The sequence below is a fragment of the Corvus cornix genome, chromosome 20, assembly GCF_000738735.6.
Source record: "Corvus cornix cornix isolate S_Up_H32 chromosome 20, ASM73873v5, whole genome shotgun sequence".
Lineage (NCBI taxonomy): Eukaryota > Metazoa > Chordata > Aves > Passeriformes > Corvidae > Corvus > Corvus cornix.
Genome location: NC_046349.1, coordinates 9,322,790 through 9,343,756, shown reverse-complemented (window position 1 = coordinate 9,343,756; position 20,967 = coordinate 9,322,790). Strand labels below are relative to the sequence as shown.

General features: G+C 43.7%; 2 protein-coding genes across 4 annotated transcripts in view; one reads left to right on the top strand and one right to left on the bottom strand.

Annotated features, from left to right (window-relative positions):
* The window catches only part of DIDO1 (death inducer-obliterator 1), a 48,657-nt gene extending 43,902 nt beyond the window's left edge, over positions 1–4,755 (bottom strand). Inside the window, exon 1 of one of the 3 annotated variants that reach the window (XM_039563734.1) lies at positions 4,655–4,755. Coding sequence is in view for 2 of the 3 variants with exons in the window: in XM_010396848.4 (XP_010395150.3) it covers positions 4,041–4,265 (225 nt within the window). In the remaining variant the exon portion in view is untranslated. Of the gene's footprint in view, positions 1–4,040; positions 4,396–4,654 lie in introns of those variants that run through there. The other 2 variants (XM_010396848.4, XM_039563735.1) reach the window with 2 other exon arrangements.
* Positions 4,756–10,785: 6,030 nt separating this feature from the next.
* On the top strand, positions 10,786–18,272 carry GID8 (GID complex subunit 8 homolog). The gene is made up of 5 exons (XM_039563495.1): positions 10,786–10,888; positions 12,046–12,175; positions 13,341–13,537; positions 14,025–14,222; positions 14,561–18,272. The coding sequence occupies exons 2-5, from the start codon at positions 12,058–12,060 to the stop codon at positions 14,732–14,734; spliced, it is 687 nt and encodes a 228-aa protein (XP_039419429.1). The 5' UTR covers positions 10,786–10,888; positions 12,046–12,057; the 3' UTR covers positions 14,735–18,272.
* Positions 18,273–20,967: the final 2,695 nt, after the last annotated feature.

Here is a 20,967-nt window from a genome sequence, read left to right as displayed (position 1 = left end):
CATTACAGTAGCATTTTATTCTGGGTAAGTAGCAAAAAGAGCTTCTTTGAGGCTGACTGAAGTTCTCACAATTAAATTCAGCTAAATAGCAATTTTTCATAGAAATACTCAAGGCACTTTAGCAGCAGGCCCATCAGATATCTGGCAAACACAAGCATTCAATTTAATAACAGATCCTATCTGTACTACAGATGTTGCCTGTCACAATTGCACAAGTCAGGAATAGTAAGGGCTACAATCCCTAATCAACAGAACTGTGCTGGCACGAGTGCCTCATACTGGTGTAATTAGATATGCAAAACTGTACTTTTACCTGTCTGTGCTGTTTACAGGGTGGAGCAGGTGAGCACCACTCTGTGCAGTGGGTTCTCAGTGCAGCTGCACACTTAACCTCAGCTCTATCATGGGCCCCACGACGCAGGGAAGCAGTTCACCGCGGGATGGGGGAAAAGACTTTGAAAGTTCAATCAAATTCCTTGGAAGAAGTAGTTATATTGGCAAAGAGATTCTAAGATAGGTGTGTAGGCAGGAGGGGCTTTGCCAGCACAGCTCTGTGTCAGCAGCTGGGGACAGAACCGTGACAACAGCACTGATGAACTTTGGTAACCCCTAACACAAGGCACTTACGCTGTGTACGTCCTCCAAGCTGTAAGCCCGTAACCGTGTTTAGGAAACAAAATTCATATTGACTGTAGTGTTTTCTGCATTTATGAAAACATTCATTTTAAGTGGGAAGAAAAGTATTACATACATCACTTTTATTTTCTAGTCAGAACTCCATGGGTGGTTAACAGCCTAGGCAGATACTGACTTAGTAGCAGACTGACATTTGGCATTTCACTCCTCCTACAACACCTTCTGAAGCCTTTAGTCACAGTCTTCTGAGTAAAATAATCCCATATTTGCCCTAAAAATGAAAATTTACCCCCCAAAAAATTGAATTTTTGGGTCAGGTTTACTTCTGCTTTCAGGGTCTGACCAGCATGAGCAAAACTCAGGTAACAAACAGATTTTGCCCATTAGGGAAAGCTGTGAGCAAAATCAAAGCAATGAAGAGAGCTCTGCTGTTTTCCTGTTGCCTTTTATACAGATTAAGAAACAGTAACCACGACCTTAGGTGGTCAAATGCTTAGATTAAAAGCCCAAGCACAATCATCTCTGCACAAGAAACCTTCTAAAGGCTCCAACAATAGCCAATTTTACAAGTCATGGCTGAAAGTTTAGTCAACAGAAGTATCAATTACAAACACTGCCTGGGTATCACTCAGGATCTTTAGCACTCCTGTTCCATCATCTGGAATGAAAATATTTCGCAAATACATACTATTTATTTGCCTAATGTTCAATTTCTGCTACTGAACTTGATCTCTTCAGCAACTGCCCAGGAACCACTTCTTTGGGAAGGCAATTCACACCCTCTGGCATTCCTCCACCAGGACATCACGGAAATTACCAGTTCTTTATCAGAGCCGTTAGGAACATTCAGCTGTAAATCCAACAGCTAAATCAGAGAATCCTAAAGTCTAACCTTTCACAATCCCACATCTTGTTTGTTTATAAATAATCTATAATTTCTGACCCTACCAGTACAGCCGTTGAATAAAACAATCACGTGGTTTTACAATTTTTTTCCCTTATTTCATTTGTAGAAAGTAAGCCAAAATATAACCTCTGAAACTAGCTATCATTTTCATTCTTATTTCATCAAAACAGCTTCATTAAATGAAGTAAACAGAAATGAACTTCTTCCAAATTTGGTAGTAATTACAGCACGCTGATTATGTTATTAAGGATGCAGTAAACACAGTTGAGTTTCCAGTTTTGATTAGAGTTTACTGGGAGAACACACATAATGCACATTAAATCTGTGCGTTTGAGCTGCCTAACTGGAAATCTAAGCTTTTTACACTCAAAGTCTATCAGTGCTCCTGAGACCAGCATCAGTAACACCTGTGGAATATCCGCTTCTTTCAGAAGCTGCGTTAGATAAAAACTTCCCAGCAGTGAACCCTCCAAGCATTAACTGAGCGCTGAGAAGTCAGGCCTGACTGCACACACAAAGAGGAACCAACTTTTGCATAAACTGGGGAAATCTCCCTTCTATTAAAATCCTCTCCTCAAATCTCCTACCACTGCCCTACTACTTGTGGCACAAGAGACACAAGGCAGAAAGTGAACCAGAGAATAAAACTGGTGCAGAGACACCACTAAAGCCATGTAATCCCACTCTTGCCCAGTCCAGGCCCTTCTCCTACTTCTATCAGTTACATTTCGTAACTCTCAGCCCAACCCCCTCTAATCCTTGTTCTTCCTCTTCCCACAAATACCTCCAGCTTAAAGTTTCAGGCTGTGCGGAATTAAAATCCCACAGTTGTTAAATTACAGCTATAAAGACAATTACTATCTTAAACCAGAAACAAATAATGTGATCAACTGCCAGAAAGTCTTAGTAGTGAAGCTGGATTAAGCAGAACAAACACTGGCTTTTGGGAGTCCACTAGACACTGAAAAAATATTTATTCAATTTTATCTACTAACCTACATTTGATTCTATTTGCATTGCTTTGGGGGGTTTCAGGGTGTCGGTATTACTTGGTTTTTTAATGCAAAATATATCTTTCAATTATATGAAAACACCCTCTGAAGCACAGTGTGAACAGATATTAGTTTATATTATTATTTCATATTTCAACAGTTTTTAAAACTGTAGGCATTTTTGCACTGTACATATTTTTGCAACACAGCAAAACCTTCATTTGCATACCAACAGAAAATATCCCTTATAGAAACAAAAAGCACAAAAACTTCGTAAAAAATAAAGATTTAAAGGCTGGTCTTGAAAACACCAATTATTTGATTTTCAAATCATTGGAGTCAAGCACTCTCAATGGAGGCTGAAGGCCAACGTGAGGCTTCACTCTTTCACCCAAGTGCATTAAAACATCTTTATGCCTGACATGTTTCTGGAACTGTCAAATGAAAAAAATTTAAGGCCTAGCTGAACAGCTATTTTGAGCTTACTTCTATATTTATTCCTATAGAAAGTTCTAAATGTCAAGGAACGATAACAAGCAGCTGGCACACATAAAAGTGGAGCACAACCCAGAATATCTACTACAATTAACACAGTATATGGTACACTTGGAGAGTAACTACATTTCATTTTTCATTGACCAGCAATCAAATTGGTTAAACATCTGGCAAATTTTGTTTGTAGAAGCAGCACCAAGACTGTTAAAGCTAAACTAATTCAAATTACCCCTTAAAAGAAAACTGAGGAAAATACACAAAGAAGCAAACAGTGAAAAAGTTCTCATAAAATATGGCAAAATATAGTTTTAATATCACCTGCCAAATAATTCAGTTAAACACGACTGTGATTACTAAGTATTCAAAAGAGCTATTTCTGAAAAAAATCTCAACTCTATTATCCAGGGGGAAAAAAACCAACCAAACAAAAACCCCAGGGAATTTAGGAATGCTGTATACATTCTTCTGAGTTAAATAAAAAGGAATCAGCATTTTTTTTCCTCCCTGAAGTTCCTGGAAGGAAAACCCATGAAAGCCCATGCAAGAAAAAGAGCATGTTATACTGTTTCAAATTACTGAACATAAAAACTGCAGGGCGAGTGTAATACACATTCATTTTATAATACATTACGAGATTGTAACATTGTTTCCAAGTTAAAAACGACAAGCTAAAATAGTTAGATTTTCATAATCACAACTAAAACATGCGCTGCCGCTTGGAGGTATAAACTGAAAACTATGTATGAAACAAAATCTGGCTGCCACCGAATAATGGTTTTTGCGAGCCAGACAAACCGCTCCAAACTATCATCACCTCCAAAAGACAGCACTTAAGTACATTAGTACCGTTTAAGTACATTAGTGCCAGGGATAAGGAATAGTTACTGGAAAGGAATTTATTAAATATTTAAAGCCAGCCAATAATTCCTACTGTCTAAATATTCGGGTTTTTCTCCCTACAAAATAGCCAGCAGAACATGATGAAGTTCAACTCCCCGTGTTTAACTCACCAATAAGGAGATCCCCTCCTTTGCCCAGAGAAAAACATTTCCCCAAGGCAGGGAAGTCTCCGTCCCCCCTGCCGAAGCCCCGGAACGATTTCGGTTGCGCTCGGTTGGGTTTGTGGGTCCCCAAGGGCGCTCCCCCGCCCCAGGCACCCCCGGCGCAGGCCCGGGGCCGGTGGGTACAGTCGGTGGTGCCGTCACGAAGCAGCTTCCCGGCGTCAGCGTGGCCATGACGGCGACGGGCTCCGAGCACACCAGGCCTCTCCTCGCCTCTCCTTCCCCCCAAGATGGAGGAGCCGCCTTCAGCCCGCTCCACCCGGGGAGCGGCCGTTCCGCTCCAGCCCCGCCGCGGCGTGAGCCAAAAGCTTCCTCCGGGGCCCCGCACGGAGCCGCCGCCTCCTCCGGGCCGGACCGGGCTGTACCCGCGCCCCGCTGCTCCCCGGGGAACCGCCCCCCCTCCCCCCCCCGCACCCGAGCCGCTCCGGCCGCCCGCCCGCCTCCATTTTATAGCGAGCCCAAAGGCGGCTGGGCCGCCTTTCCCGCGACCTCCCCACCGCAGCGGCGGCCCGCTCCCACTCTCCTCCCGCCCCGGTGCTCCCCCACCCGCCTCCCGCACTCACCGCGGGCAGAGAAGGGGGCTCTCACCGCGGCCGCCGAGGGTCTCAGCCGCGCCGCGCCGCCATTTCCTCCTCTCTCCGCGGCAGCGCTGGGCGGAGCTGCCCCGCCCCGCCCCCGCCACCATCGACAACCGAGATGGCGGCGGCGGGGCCAGAGCGCCGCCCTTGGCGCGCGGCTCCCGGAGGACCCGGCGGGCGCTGGGCGGGAGAGCGGCGGCCCCGCCCCTCAGCGCCTCAGCGCTATGGCGGCCGCTCCTCACGGGGAGAGCCTTCAGCGCCATGGCGGCCGCTCCTCACGGGGAGAGCCTTCAGCGCTATGGCGGCCGCTCCTCACGGGGAGAGCCTTCAGCGCCATGGCGGCCGCTCCCCGGACAGCGCGGCGGCTGTGCCCCTTCTGCGCTCACTCCCGCGCCCCTCGGGGCTCCCTCAGGCCCGCTCCCGTCTGTCCGCTTGCAAACCCGGGCTGATCCTGGGAACGGCAGCTTTAGCCATGATTCGTGAGCGTGGAAGGACACCGGAGGAACATGGCAGAGGATCCAGGCTGCTGCTGCACAACCACCTGCTCACAGCAGCTGTGCTCCCCACCTGTGCGCATTCCACTGGGACTTGGTTGGTTTTTCTATTCTACTCACACTGTTTGGCAAATTGCTGTTGTGGTGCCTTCCTCTGGCTCCAAGTTACGGAGTGCTGAGAGTGGAATGTTGTCTGAATCTGCCCATCCAACACATGGAGCCTCCACAGGAAACGTCCTTTATCAATGGTTAAGCTACTCAAAAGCCACTCCAGGATCCAAACTGCTACAAATAGCTACAGTTAACTTCCATTTATGTGGTTTGTTCCTTCTGTCACTTTTTGAAACAGTGGCACCCAGAAACATCCACACCTCACAGTCACTGAGGGATCCCAAGGAGTACAGGACACCCCCAACACCATACAGAGACCCCTGACCTGGGCACCTGAAGAGCCTTTAGATGTGTGAGGTTTGGCTCTTTGATTACCCTGATCATGCACATTTTTCCTCATGGGTTGGTAACGTGGATTTCAGGTGGACTCCAGACAGGTAGAGTGTTCACTAAGATTAAGGAATGAAAATGTGAAGAAAAAAAACCCAACAAACTGCTTAGGAATGATTGCACAGAATTACAGGATTCTGTCAAGTAATTTGATTACATCTTTTAGGAGTCTATTCATGAGACTTCTGGTAGCAAAAGCTCAGGATAATGTTGGAAAAGCTGCTATTAGCACAGTCAGCTTCTTTCTCCAGCTGTAAAACTGCGCAGTTTTAATACTTCACCCAGGAACACCAAGAGGTAAAAAACCACAACAGGTTCCTGTGCAAAAGTACAAAACACCACAATTATGGTAAAGCAGGAATTCAGATTTTGTTCTGCAGCTACAGAGTTGCTATAAATGACATAACGTGGAGGGGAAATACTTTAGGGTTTGGTAGATCAAACTGCACTGTGATTTATGCTCTAGGAAAAGCTAATAACATACTTTAATGGATAAATTTAGCATCAGTGCTCAAACCCAGGAATTACACACCAACAGAAAGGGAACACGCAGAACAAGGAATTGCACAGCAGCAGTGAACAGGGGATGCCTGCCATAAGGAATCCTGCCGTGAAACAGGTATTAAATTCCTCTTACACACATTTAGTAAGAGGCTTGCACCACTTTAACATAATGGTGGTGCAATGTGCACACCCAGTGAATGCCACCTGAGCACGCTACGCTTTCAACCACAAAACCTCTACGCCTTTGTGTTAAAGCCAGATCTACCTTTGCTGACTAAACATGTCATGTTCATCATCAACACCTCAGTTCTTTCCCTGCCTTGTTGTCTTCCTAATTCTTTTCCTGTTAAAGCCTCATTCCCTTTAATTTGGGAAATTTACTCCTGTGTTACTGGTCTGAATCTACATTATCCTGGCAGCAAAGCAGGAGGAGCTTTTTTGGTTATAATGTGAGTTTTGTTTCACTTCAGGCCTCCTCTCCTGTAACACGCTGGTAATTTGGTTTGAAATGAAAACTCTGCTGGGAAATCCTAGTAATAACCATCAATCAGCTTCTAAAACAGTCTAATATCACCTTACCTGTCTCTCCTTAGACACCAGAGAAGTTTATGCTGAGATACTGTCCCCAGGACAGATACCTACAAATCCCTCAGCACTACCTCTCCTTAAAACTTTCCACTTTCTTCCAAAACCTTTTGTGTGGTCAGTGCACTGACTTTCTCCTGCAGCTGATACATCTTTACTTATTTATCCTTTGGGCTTCCATAATTAATGTTTTTTTTTAAACTTTGGGTTCCTAAAATTGGCCTCACTTATATTTGTAGTGTCTCACACAAGGGTTGTTACATGTGACCCATAAAACCTTGTGACAGACATTAACACATCACTATTGTGTGGGACAGAGACAATATCCCCAGATCTGGGATGTCACTTCTCACCCACCTTTCCCTTAACTGCTGTTTGAAGATGCAAAGCCCTTAAATACAAATACAACACTTATTTTATGTTCATTCCTTCCCTCAGTTTTCCCTCACCGATTGTTCTGAATGAGCCAATTGCAGCAGCCAAGAAAAACTGGAGATAAGAGTTAGCCCATGAAAAGAGCAAGGATGAAAGCAAATGAGCAAGTCCTCCTCCCTCCTCAGTCTCTGGTGATTTTGTTGTATTTAACAGATAATCAACACATTTAAGTCAGAAGAGACTAATTTCTGTTGGCTATGCTCCAACTTTACCTTTTTTTTAGTGGAAAAAGGCCTCTCCCCTCAGAGCTCTGCACATCACAAAATAGACACATCAGGTGTCAAGGTAATGCCTCTTCAGGATTCTTGATGCTCCAAGGCTCCTGATACTTATTTTCCAAAAAGACTAGATGAACACAGAGAAATACTTTAATGAGGGTTAATCACATTCACATAAATAAAGTAAACCCCTTCTCTACCAGCTGGCACAAACTTGCAGAATTTCCCCCCCCCTCCAGTTCTAGATAAATTCCTTCCCTTCAATATAAGCATTTTTGTGACTTCTCTTGGAATGAGTGACTTTGGTTTGGGATTCGCTCCACGTAACTCCAAATATTAGTCATCAAAACACCTTTTTTGAAATTAGGATTTAATAAATTCTAATTCATGTAAAAAATCTATAAACTGCACTTACAGTTATGTTTCTTTTAATCTCAGTTTTGTCATCTTGCCCCCAAAGAATCCAACTTTCCATGTTACTCCTGCCCTCATTACTGTAAGATTCTTGTAAGACTGTGGCATATGGAAGCCATATTTTGGGATAATTTCCCAAGAGCAAAGTAGTCATGCATTTTAATCCAACTTGGGAGTCACAGGAGTGTCCTGCAAAGTCTTCCCTCAGCAATGAAAGAAAGGTTTTTGTTCCAACTTTTGGGAGAATATTAGAGTTTTTGACAGAAGTCAGTATTTAGTGCTAGGAAAAGAGAGAATTATGTAGGAAACCTTTTCCCCTGAATTGTTGCACAGCTTTGTATCTTCCTGAAGTATAAAATACGTACCATTTATTACTCAAGATACTGCATAATTCCCCATACATGCAGAATTTTCATTGTACTCGGAGCATTAGTAGGGGAAAAAAAGGCATGGATCAAAATTTCCACCCCTGATAGTGTTCCAGGCCGGGTTGGATGGGGCTTGGACCAACCTCATCCAGTGGAAGATGTTCCTGCCCTCTATCAGTTTGAAGCTATTCCTCCTTTTCTTACCACTATGGTTCCTGCTGAAATGCAGCTGACCATGATATTCTGCATAGAATCATTACAAACTTCTTTTTTGTATCTTTATGATCAGAAAAAATACCAACTCTTAAAAACATTAAAAAAAAAAATAACAAAACGCATCAAATTATTTTTCATGACAAGTCACAGCTCTGCAGCTGCTCTTAGCCCATTTTTACTTTTCTTTAGCTCAGGGACAATGAAGGGGAAAAGGGAAACTTCTGCTGCAGCTGGTCAACCATCCCAACCTCTGAAAACCAGGGATCAGCACCACACAGTCAAACTGCTGCTAAACAGCAGCTCCCACATTTTTACCTTATTATTTCAATTTATTATTTTACTTATTAGACAGCAATTACACCTGTTCTTTAATCTTTACCTGTGAATAGCAACTGTGGTATGGACTGTCTTCTGTTGTACCCTCTCTGCATAGAGCATATTTCCCTTAGGAAATCCTCATAGAGAGGGCATCCTCTTTCTCTCTCCCACTTTATGGAAGTCTCCTGAGAAACTCCACCTCTTAGGGAGGAGCTGACAAGAACAGGACAGGATACCTAAGCCAGAGACAGATTTACAAGCCAACAGGTTCAAAAATAGTCTGAATGTTTATGTTTCCTAATGAGTCAAATTCATTGAGATTCGTTTTTAGATCAAAGCCTAGGAAGAGCCCTCTCCAGTCAAAAGGAATATATGCCAGGCTGTAGCTTTCCTTATTTTTTGGCTACAACTAACAGCATGAACTACTGAATATTTGAAGCTCTATGTCCTGAATTCTGCATTGTTTATAAACTTGGAGCTTTGTTTGGGGAACTAAAATAATATTAAAATAATAAAATAGTAATTGAGGCACAGATCTCTGCTTTCTGGTGACCAGTTGACAGGACCCAAGGCAATGGCTGGAATTTTGTCAGGGAAGGTTCAGGGTGGATATTAGGAAAAAGTTCTTCACTCAGAGGGTGGTGGAGTACTGAACAGGCTCCCCAGGGAATGGTCACAGCCCCAAGGCTGCCAAAGCTCCAGAAGCATTTGGAAAAGGGTGGGATTGTTGGGCTGTCTGTGCAGGGCTAGGAATTGGACTTTGTTCTTTGTGTGTGTCTCTTCCAACTCAGGATATTCTATGGTTCTAATAAAATATTTATTACATTGTGGGTTTTCTCTGTTTCAACGTAAGCACAATTGTAATGAAAGTGAGTTTTGGAGCCTAGGCTTTATTGCAGTTACAAAAACAAGAGCAAAAAGTGCACAGCCATGTCCATATTCCCAGTCTGTGTGAGTGAAATTACATTTTCCTGAGGAGTATCATTTGCAGCATTTCACACATAAAAGTGTGTATTTTAAGCCTGTTCTCCCTTTAACTGTACAAATCGAGGTTTTGTTGCAAAATGTGGAATATGTAAAATTTTCTGAAGGAAGGATATTCTTTGAAGTTTTGGGAAGTTAACAAAGCTTGGGAAGAAGGAGGTACCAATGACAGTGGACACGAAGAATGCAGAACTCATGGGCCACAAGACCCATGAGAACTCCAAGATAAGGAAGACACTGATAAAGCCAATTCAGCAATTGTGCTGAAATCAGCTCCAACTGGGTTAAAGGTAATTAGGGCAGGGGCAGATCGTGACCACTGATGTATCCAAAAGAAAAAACTGAGCATGCGGATTAATCAACTTAAGCCAATGAACAATAATTCGTTTGCTAAAGTGTATAAATAGTAAGAAATTTTGATCGTTGGTATGCTGGCTTTGTGGATTCCCCATGTAGCACCCATTTCTGCGCTGAATTGTAAATAAATCAAATACCTCGACTCTGGGTGTGGATTGGCCTCTTGTTCACTGGGTGCAACAACCTATTTGGCAACAGCGCGTTCCTGCCTTTTCTGCAGTGACTCACAGACCCCGCGGTGGGTTCATCAACGCCTCAGCAACCACTACGCGTTTTGACAGAGACCATCAATCCTCAGCCAGGACACTTCCCGGCCCAGCCGATCAACACACGTGGAAAGGACCGCACACGGATATCGCAGGCTGTGCCCTGCCCGTTCGCCGGGCAGATGGCGGGGCCGCAGCTCCCACGGCCACTCCCTACAAAACTGCTGCTCCCACCGACCCCGCTGTGTCCCGCGCACGAGCCGCCGCCGCCTCACACGGCGGTTCCTGCGCCCCTCGCGCCGAGCACGGCCCGGATCAATCTCTGCCTCAACTGCTCGTGGCGGGGCGGCGCTCGGTGCCGTGAGCCGAGCGCGGAGCGGGCGGAGCGGGCGGGCCGGGCAGGAGGAGGCGGGCCCGTCCCTCAGCGCCCTGCGCCCGCCATGGCCGCCCCCGCCGCCGCTGCCCTGCCCCGGCCCCGCTCCACGGTCGCGTGTTCTCGCCCGCTCCCCGCGCGCTGATTGGCCGCCAGCGCCGCTCTCGCGAGACCCGCGCGCCTGCGGCCCGGCGGAGGCGGCGGAGGCTCCGCGTTCGTGCGTCGGAGCGGCCCCGGGCGCGCGCGGTAAGATGGCGGCGGGGGGGCCGCGCCGGCCTCGGGGCACGGCGGGAGCGGAGCCCTCACCCTGACCCGGACCCGCCGGCTCGGCCGGAGCTCGCCCGCCGCGGCCACTGCGGAGGCGCCGGGCCTGTGGCGAGCGGGGCCCAGCGCTCCCGTGGCCCAGTGTCCCTGTGGCCCGCGCAGGGCCGGGCCGGGGCGGTGGGGGAAGCGGGGTTCGCAGCGGGCCGGGCCGCAACAGCAGCGCGGGCCGGCGGGAGTCCCGTTCCCCCAGCGCGGTTGGGAGCGGCGGAACGCGGGGCCGGGAGCGATCGGGGCCCGGGCGGGTTGTGCTCCCGTTGTTGGAGTTGCCGGGTGCGGGGCGGCCTCGGCCGCGGGTTAGAGAAGGGAGAACCTGTTGGAAGCGGCTCGCGATGAGGAGTCGCGCTGCCTTTCGTGATGCTTGACAGGGGTGGCGGTGCCGGTTGCTGTTGTTGTGGTCGCCTGTCCTCCCCTTTCGTTGCCCCCGTGGTCGTTACTTGGAAGTAGAATTCATTAAATGCGGCTTTGGTAAAGTGCTTTGCCTACCAATCCGAACAAAAATATTGTCGAGAAAAACAGTGGAGATAACGTTTTAGTAGAGCTGGCAGGAGAACTTTTGGGGACAGCGAAACTGAGCTGGTGTAAGGCTTTGAGTTGTACACTGGGCAATGTATCATGGACAGTTTTGTAGCTGTGCAATATGTGGAGCTGTCCGAAGTTTGGGTGCAAATTTAAAGCAGATATTGTTTACGTAGGCATTGCTATAAGTGTTTGTCACAGTCTTTCTGGCTGGCTGTCAAACTCTGATTCACTGGTTTCACACTGTGATGCTGCATGTCCTATGTGAATTCTATGCAGTATTTATATGGAGTGGATTTAAGAGTAAGTACAAGAAGATGGTATTTGAATTTTTTATTCTGAGATTCCTGAAAGCAGCTTTAGAGTCTGGCAAATAGATGTGGAAGAGAGCAGGGATGAGGAGGAAAAAAATGCAAAACTAGCTTAAGATAAAAGGGTCAGTTTTGGATTACTAATTTAAAAGAGCTCATAGGAAGCTCTAAAGATGGCAGTAACACAGTTCTTACACACATTAAGCTTATTTTTTCTTGAATCATGTTAAATGAGATGCTTTTCTTTTGTAGTTAGAGTCCAGGATGAGTTATGCAGAAAAACCTGATGAAATCACGAAAGATGAATGGATGGAAAAACTTAATAACTTACATATCCAGAGAGCAGACATGAACCGCCTTATCATGAACTACCTTGTCACAGGTAAAAAGGGGTGGTAATGTCTGGAGGTTCTTAATGTGTGTCACATACTTTATCAGACAGTTTGGGGTAAAATATGGAACTGGATGGAGTGGAACTAAGGGCTATGAGGACTTTGTGATTGCTGTTGGCTTCTCTTAGCCAACAACTGCTCCCGTGTTCTCTTAGCTGCAGACTGACAAAGAATCAGAGACTGAGCAGTTTTCATGGAATACGAATGACATTTATGAGCCTGAACTCTTCTGCTAAAAGGTAGAGAAAGCAAAGTGTTTTCTGCAACGCTGTAAACATGACCTGCTTCTCCATGGTGTCCTTTTTTGTGCCATTGAAACAGCTCAAGATAAGTTGCTGTTGTTAAATAACAGTCTGAAAGCTGCAAGAACAACTATCAGAAGCAAGTTTTTAACTGTGCAGAAAGATAAACTCTGAAAGGGCACTGTTGTCAAAATAATTTGAGACCAGGACATTAACCCCTTCAGCACATGGCCTGACTTTATACTTGGAACAACCCAAACCTCGTCAGGAGTTGTTCCTAGCAATTAGGTGCATGCCATCCCAGGAAGCTGTGCTAGGGCGGAGGCCTTTGTAGCTATCTACACCCCTGTTTACACTGAGTGTGGGTGAAGCCTCTGGGCTGAAGGAAGAGCATCTTAGTGGGTGGTATAAATCAGTTTTGTGTCTATGAAAGCAAGACCTGGGATTTAAAAGAGCTGTTATGACCTTAAATACTATAGAAGAAAGCAAAATTATTTCTTCTTGTGTATTCTCTTCTCAGAAAATCTGCTGCATCTGTGTAAACAGATCTGGGGCTGGAGGGTGAAGCAAAACCTCCCACGTTTTGAAAATGTGACTTTAACAATCTCAATTTGTAACAAGCACAGTGCTTTTTTTAAGTATAAAACAGGCTTCCAGGTTAAAAGGTATTGGACTACAAGTTGCATCCCTGGAGAATGAGAGTACATGAGTTCAGAATGAATTAAGCATTTGCTCTTAAATGCATGTTGGATAAATAACTACTTAAATAGAGAGGAATTTTTCACAATTTTGGGTTAATCTTTAAACCTCCAAATTGCACAAGCATCTCTCAAATATTTTCATTTAAGCGGATGGGTTTTCTTCTAAAGTGTTTCATACAATACATCCTAGGGGTAAAATGTTCCTATTTCAGAGGGCTTTAAAGAAGCAGCAGAGAAATTTCGGATGGAGTCTGGAATTGAACCCAGTGTGGATTTAGAGACTCTGGATGAAAGAATAAAAATCCGCGAGATGATCTTGAAAGGACAGATCCAGGAAGCCATTGCATTGATAAACAGCCTTCATCCAGAGCTGCTGGATACCAACAGATATCTCTACTTTCATTTGCAGGTAAGGACAGGTGGCAAACTTTTATCTTTGTCTTAGAGTTTGCTGAGAGAGTGGGAAAAGTAGTGAAGAAATTAAGGTTATGTTGGGAGGTTTGTGACTGAACGTGGATGCAATTGTGGGTGTTCTTGGCATTTTTTTGTAGCAATGGGAAACTTTGTGGCATGGTGCAGGAGGCACCCTATACAGTTATTAACATAAAAACCTGTAACAGCAGTGGGCTGTGAGTTACCAGCTTCCAGTTTCTGAATTCCTTTAGTAACCCATCTTCTCAAACCCTGTTACTCAAAAGCACCAAGTTCCCCTTTTCAGTAAATTTTGCAGCCAAGATGCTGCTCCTTGTCTCACACATTGAGAATTGACCTGAAACTGTCAAATTACAGATTAGTGTTTGTCTCAAATTACACACCAGTGTCTGAATTTTCCAGGCTTGAAATAGTGGAGATTTGTTAATTTGTTGGGCTAATATTGCTGTGTCTTTCGTGTGTAGCAACAGCATTTGATTGAACTGATTCGGCAGCGTGAGACAGAGGCAGCTCTGGAATTTGCTCAGACCCAATTAGCAGAACAAGGGGAGGAGAGCAGGGAATGCCTGACAGAAATGGAGCGCACGCTGGCTCTGCTTGCCTTTGATAATCCCGAAGAATCACCATTTGGAGACTTGCTGAACATGATGCAGCGACAGAAGGTAGTCCTTTCTCAAAGGGAACCGATGTCTTTTATATGTATGTTATGAAAATGAAATCTAAATATTTTTGAAATGGTTAGAAAAAACTTACATAGTGATGTGCAAAAGAACAGAAGTGTTTCTTGAGCAAGATTTAAAAAAATGGTGTTAATATATTCCAAATGTATTCAACTACTTGGCTCTCTTCATTGCTTTCTCCAGGTTTGTAGTCTGTGGAGCTTTGTCCTGGCCATTTGTGAGGAATTAGCACACTAGGCGTGATCTTCCCAGTGTGTATGTGACTTTAGCAGTGTTAATCTTACAAAAACTGTCACTGAACTCCAGTTTTTCTTTTCCAGGTATGGAGTGAGGTTAATCAAGCTGTTCTAGACTATGAAAATCGTGAATCAACACCCAAGTTGGCAAAATTACTGAAACTACTACTGTGGGCTCAGAATGAGCTGGACCAGAAGAAAGTGAAATACCCCAAAATGACAGACCTCAGCAAGGGGACGATCGAAGAGCCCAAGTAAAATGTGTGCAGATGGACATCAAACAATCTTAGTACTGCACAGTATACATTTATATCAGTCTGTGACTGAAATATTTTTACTACAGTACAGCACTCGATTCAGATTTTTCAATGAACATCTAATTTGAAGGGAGAAAAGTCCCTTTTAAATGCTGCAAAAACTGCATTGAAAGGCGCTGTATCTCTTTGGAAGTCTGACTTAGGCTATGCACTATAATACATTTTTAAAAAAAACAAACAGGACAGGAAAAATAGCATTTTTAAAAGTACAGAACTCAAGCTTTCTAATTGGCTGCTGATGCCTAGTGGCCAGTGAGTTAATATGGAGTTATATTGGCAACTGTTCAGTTTAACTGTCTCCTGTTTGAAATGTGTATATAGAACAGTGAATATTTTCTACCTTTAAGTTATAGCCAGATACACATTCCCCTTAAAAGTAACTGGTCAAATTTTCATCTATAAACTTTGCAGTAAGGTCAACCTTTTGCTTAGGAAATAGTGTACAAACTTGTAAATCATAATTTAAGGACTTTTGTTTTGGTTTGGTTTTCTTCCTTGTTTGACTTTTTGGTGCTTTATATGGTGAGAGCTATGTTCATAATGGATCAGTGACCCATCTTTTCAGGAGGAGTATTGATGGAAATAGGCTTTTTCTTAATATTCACCAATGACCAAAATGGCCCCAGCGGCACTTGAGGGGGTTTTTTAACAGGGGCCTTTTCCCCTCTATGTTAAATTTGCAGCAATTCCAGGTGGCTGCTACAGCTTTGAAGGCCACTGGATGTCTGTAAGCTGAGAGGCTTATGCTAGGAAATCAAGTGGTGGGGAGAGATGCTTGTTGAAGCCTCTGATGCATCATCTTGTGCAGGATCTGCCTTCATGCTTGCTGAGTAAGAACTGTAGTTTTAGAGCTACTTGGGCTGTTTTTATGCCTTGAGCTAAGCAAAGCAGGGCTGTCTAAAATCAGAAATTTGCATTTTCTCACTTCTTCCATACCTTTCTGAAGAGATGCAGTTCATCCTCATCTGTATTTGTTTACTGACTGTCCTCACTCCAGTTAGAACTATAGTTTTAATGTTTTACATGTGAAGTCCAGACTTTCAAGTCAACAAATTGTAATCTTCTGGGTATGGGATGTTCTGGTTGAGCGATTGCAGCGCTGCACACTGGTTTACACCCAGTGGTAGGAAGCACTCATCTTGCCAAATCTATCTCTAGATTTTTAGGTCTATATATCAAGTTTTGCTGAGCACAGAGCGAGCTGACGAGTGAAACAGTTTAACATCATGAGACACTGGCAGTTGTCACACCAGTCCCATACTGTACATAATCTAGTCTTGTATGGTAGATATTACCCTGTAGAATGAAACTTAGTTGCCACTTAATTTTACTGGAATACTTAACGCATTGAACTGTATAAAGCTTTGCAGATACACCTGGCTTAGGGGAACTAACAAAACCTGTTACTGATTGCATTACTGTGAACACTGTTGCTTGTGTAGCTGTTTTGGGGGGGAAGCCATTGTTTGTTAAGCAGCTGTGAGAGATGCAGAGCGCCAAGGTTAAGCGAGATGATGGATGTAACAAAATCATTTGTTCCCATTTCTTACTGATCATTCTGTTCTTCACTTTGAGGCATTTGTGGTAGGGAGGTCTTCAAGTTTATATATAACAAACAAGCTATCAGTAGCCCCCTAACTATGGCAGCAGTCTGGCTTTCCTTCACCCAGACTGGTTATTCTAACACCAAACTTTTAACAGTTGTGGGTTTGGTTGTTTTGGGGTTTTTTTAATTTTTTTTTTTTCTTTTTGAAGTCGGTTGATGTCTGAAAACCATGTATAACTTTTAGTTTGTGAGAAACTGTATGGTTAATGTAACTTTGTTTAATAACAAACTGCAGAAACAAAACTGGAATAGCTCTAATTTCTTCATGTAGAACTGATCCGCTTTTCCTCTGTTCTGACACTTGTGTTGTTGAATCTCCTGTAAAGCTTCTCCCGGGTGAAGTGGAAAGTGGTGCGGTTTTGTGGCATGATGAGCATTTTTCTCCATGAGAAATGCAGTATTACAGCCCTGGGTGAGAAGTTCACTGTCCTCCTAGAACGCTACCTTAATTCCATAGAGTATTTGAGCAATGATTGAGCATAGATTACTTGAATTTCCACTAGCTTGTTTTTTTCCATTAAAAAATAAACGCGTTTTTTAAGGGGTTTAATATAAAATTAGTCTAGAACTATTTCACTTTGTTTTTATGAACATGCCACATTGATAAGCAGCTTTAATCTGTAAAGTTTTTGGTAACTGCAAGAAGATATTCGAAAGCTATGCATTTTAGAGAAAGCATAAAGGTAGTGATATTGGTACTTCTAAGGATCTTTATATTAGTGTATATAAAATAGTTTGCTTATACAAATATAATATATAATCTGTTCGAAATATTCTTGAATGGTAGGGGCTGTGAAACATATTATAATTTATGGAAATATTGTACACAGTAAACGGACGTCTCAGTACACAAATGAATTTTTGTCATATGCATGAGAGGTGTCTTGTTTGGAGACTACTAATGAATGGGCTTTTGTTAACCCATTTTTGTTAGATAACCACTTTAACAAATACTATTAAATGCCACTTTGATCAGTTTGCTTTAGTGTAAAAATACATATTTTGTTCCACTGAATTTAGAACATTATGAAAATAACTTTTGTAAGAAGATTTGTTCCAAACTCAACGTTGGCAGACAGATCTGGTCATTAGAGGTGGTACACTCATCCTCCCCCAGCCTTGCCTTTGGTAAAAGCAAATAGGATTTTTTTATTTATGCTATGGATGTGGAGAAGCTGGATTGTAAAATATCCTGTCTTATACATCTGCAGAAAGGCTGCATAGCAAGTGTGTTTTGATTAGGTTACAAATCTCCCTCCTTTTCCCAAAGCCATCACCTCCCTGTAACTGTCTTTGCTGTTCCCATGTTTTGTTTCTGCCTGTCAAATCTAAGCTGAGCTGTGGCTGCTTCTGTTGTACAAAGGAGGGATTTGTGAAGGGTGGGGGATCACAGGCTTCCCTGAAGATGACGTTGTGGTGGTACATTGAGAAATACTTACTGAACTGTTTAATTTTATATAGCTGGAAAAGCAGAGGCTGCTGCACAGAAACTTAACAGCAGAATTTTGAGTAAAGCATTTCCTCTCAAGACTTTTGAAGAGGCAAACATACACCTTCGAGCCAGGTGAAGTACCTCTCTCTCTTTAAGATGATTTCATTGAAACACTTTCAGCTTCTTCCACCCACATTGCAAGAAAAATTGAAAATAATTCTGCTTCCTTTCCACTCCTTGTAAATACAGGAAAAGCCACTACATTATTCCAGGGTGATTTTATTGTTTTTAATTTGTAAAATTTATGCTTTGTATGCTTGAGTATAAGCTTAAAGGCATTACTTAAAAGAATCCTTGACTAGCTGAGTGTTGTTCGACTTATTTCAAACCACCTTGTGTCCAAGTGGGTTACAAAGCTCATTAAATGGAGTTGGATCCCTGTGTGTTGTGTCTTCACGGGAAACGGGGCTGCTGCTGTCAGCCACAGCTGAGAGCATCCTTGAGAGCCAGAACAGAACAGGATGTGGAATCCTATTTGCCCTAAATCTACCTTGAGGCTACAGGTTCTGACCTGCACTGTAGCTCTCTCTTCCCTTCAGAAGCCACGTCATGTCAGGAATTGTTTCTGCTCTGCTGTCCTTAACAAAAGGGGACAAGGAGGGTTCATAGCTGTTGTGTGAGCAGTGGTGTCCCCAGCCCTGCTCGGTGCTTTGTGTGCTCAGCTGAGCAGACACAGAACACAAAGCTCATGAACAGCACCCTCAAAAGGATTTGTACTTCTCCATGGGCACCTCCAGGTGCTACAAACTATTTTTATTCCTCTGTGCTCCCCTCCTGCCTTCATCTGATTGAGTTACATACAGAGCTGGTCAAACCACCGGTGGGCTGCGTGTTAATGCTTTCAGGCACCTCAGACCCAAAGCCCTGCGTGTTCTGTCATGCTCTTCATGTTACATGAGGATTCCAACAATATCCTGCTGCCTTATCCCACCTGGATGAATTTCTGCGTGGAAGTTGCTGTTCATTTACAAGCAGTTTCAGTTTCCCAACTTCTCTGATAATTTGCCTATTTTTCAGTGTATTGTTGCCTAGTAATTTTGCCAAGTTGGATTATTTAACAGTAGAAACCCACGTGTGTTTTCTTTATTCTGTGAAGAAGTTGCATTAAAACTGCTCTGGGTTAGGGAGCTTTCAAGCTGCAGCCAGACTGTCCTTTCAGGAGACAATAGTTGTCCTTTATGGAATGTATGAGCCTATTGCTCCTTTCACAGCCTTTCAGGATTTGATCTTAATCTGTGCTTAACTTCATAAAATCTTCAAATAATTCAACCATTGTATGGATAAACTACAGAGATAGTAAATGTCAGGTCAAATATTAACCTGATAATCTTTTGTTTGGTTTAATCTTTTGACAGATGAATCTGAAGACGGGAAAAATGAGAGGAGGTTGTGTTCTTGTGTAAGATTATTTTCTTTAGTCAGCACCTGTTTTCTGAGTTGATTCCATTTGCCATTTAATCAGCTTGGTGGGAGGTTTGCTTATAGAAAATCATGCAGCAGTAAAAGGAACGATGTCTGTGTTTTTACACTTTAAACTTATTTATGGAAATGTGATGGATGCTGCACTCAAACACTTTCAACTGCAGCTGGTTTGGACAGTGAAAGTAGCTCCTTATCTGAGAGGCAAATTTGTCAAGCTTCTAATTGAAGAGGTGACACTGAGCAGGACAAGGAGAGGAACCAGAGAGTACAAAAGTAAGGAAAACTTGTGCTTGATTTCCAAATTATCTACTAACTCACTAAAAGTATGATTCAGTGTTGCAGTGTCAGCGTTGGAAATGTTTGCACCCCTCAGCAGCGAGACTGGACACAGGATCACTCATACCTGGGTATGAGTTCATAATTTTTCTGGATCTGTGGTTACTCTACGGTGCCCAAGGCCTCTTCAGTTCTTTTCTGAGCTTAATTACATGCATTTCACTTCGCTAGTTACCTCAGAACTCATCTCCCCTCCTGCCTCAGGTTAACTGAAGTCCAAACACACACAATTTAAAAAACCCAAAATACATTGAACAATGGTTTACATTTTTGGCTGCAATTTACCATGACTTGGCTCCCTCTTCTGGAAATAGGCACAGTAGCAGAATGAATAAAAATACTCATAGTTTTGTTTCCTGCCCAAATAAAGGGAGGAAAGCCTACAACTAAATGAAAGCTACCATGTGGTTCCTACGCATGGTTCCCCTCAGTCTCTTCTTGCAGGAAAGCTCGTTGTATTTGTTTTCTCTGAGGCAGCAGGTCTGTGTGACTGTGCCACAGGCCTTTGGGGGAAGGTACCTTTTTTCTGAAGAAGAAATACCAAAGTAAAGGATAAAGTATGACTTCATGATTTTTGCTTTTCAGCAACCTCCTCCTCCTGGAGCTGTCTTTGGTGTGTCAGGAACCTTTTTGCTATTTCACTCTCAAAGGTTCATCTCAATAGTAGTGTTATGCCTCCTGATTTATGTAGCAAACTGCTCATCAGGGACCTGCCAAGGATTCATGTTGGGAGAAGGATGTTTGAATTACCTGAATATTAGTCTGCTAAAGGCTTAATTCCACCAAGGATTAAGAGGTTTCTGGCTGCAGGAGTAGCAGACAGGAGGTGTCTGCCCTGCACCTGCGCGTTTTGGAGCAGCCCAGCAGCGCTGGTACCTTTCCCAGGGGCCATGAACGACCTTGCTCAGGCTGTGCGGGAGCTCCTCCATCCTTTGCTGACCTGAAGTTTTGCCTGCTTCCAGACTGCAATCGGCCAGAGCGTTACCTGAACGATGCCTTAACAAGGCTGTTCCGCCTGCTCGTTCATGATCTTTAAGTGAGTCACGAGTCCTTTTGTTGTGGACTGCGATAACCATAATTTTAATTATTTATTTCCATAAAGGAGTTTGATTATCTCTTTCAGATGCTTACAAGGCAGCACCTCTATCCAACAGACTTAAATCAAGCTGTAACAACACTTATCCCTATTTATTTTGTCTTCGGATGGGAATGTCATGCTCGCTTCTAATCCTTAAAAAGCAGAGGCAGAGACTTTTCTGCCGGCAAACCTGTGAGAGCTGCGGGAGCAGGGCGTGATTCCCTACCCGGGTATGGGAGC

Excerpts from the sequence above, each read along its gene's own strand:
- GID8 (XM_039563495.1), top strand. The coding sequence starts at position 12,058 with ATGAGTTATGCAGAAAAACCTGATGAAATCACGAAAGATGAATGGATG. Across the intron at positions 12,176-13,340 it reads CATGAACTACCTTGTCACAG|AGGGCTTTAAAGAAGCAGCA; the intron begins GTAAAAAGGGGT and ends TTCCTATTTCAG. Across the intron at positions 14,223-14,560 it reads ACATGATGCAGCGACAGAAG|GTATGGAGTGAGGTTAATCA; the intron begins GTAGTCCTTTCT and ends TTTCTTTTCCAG.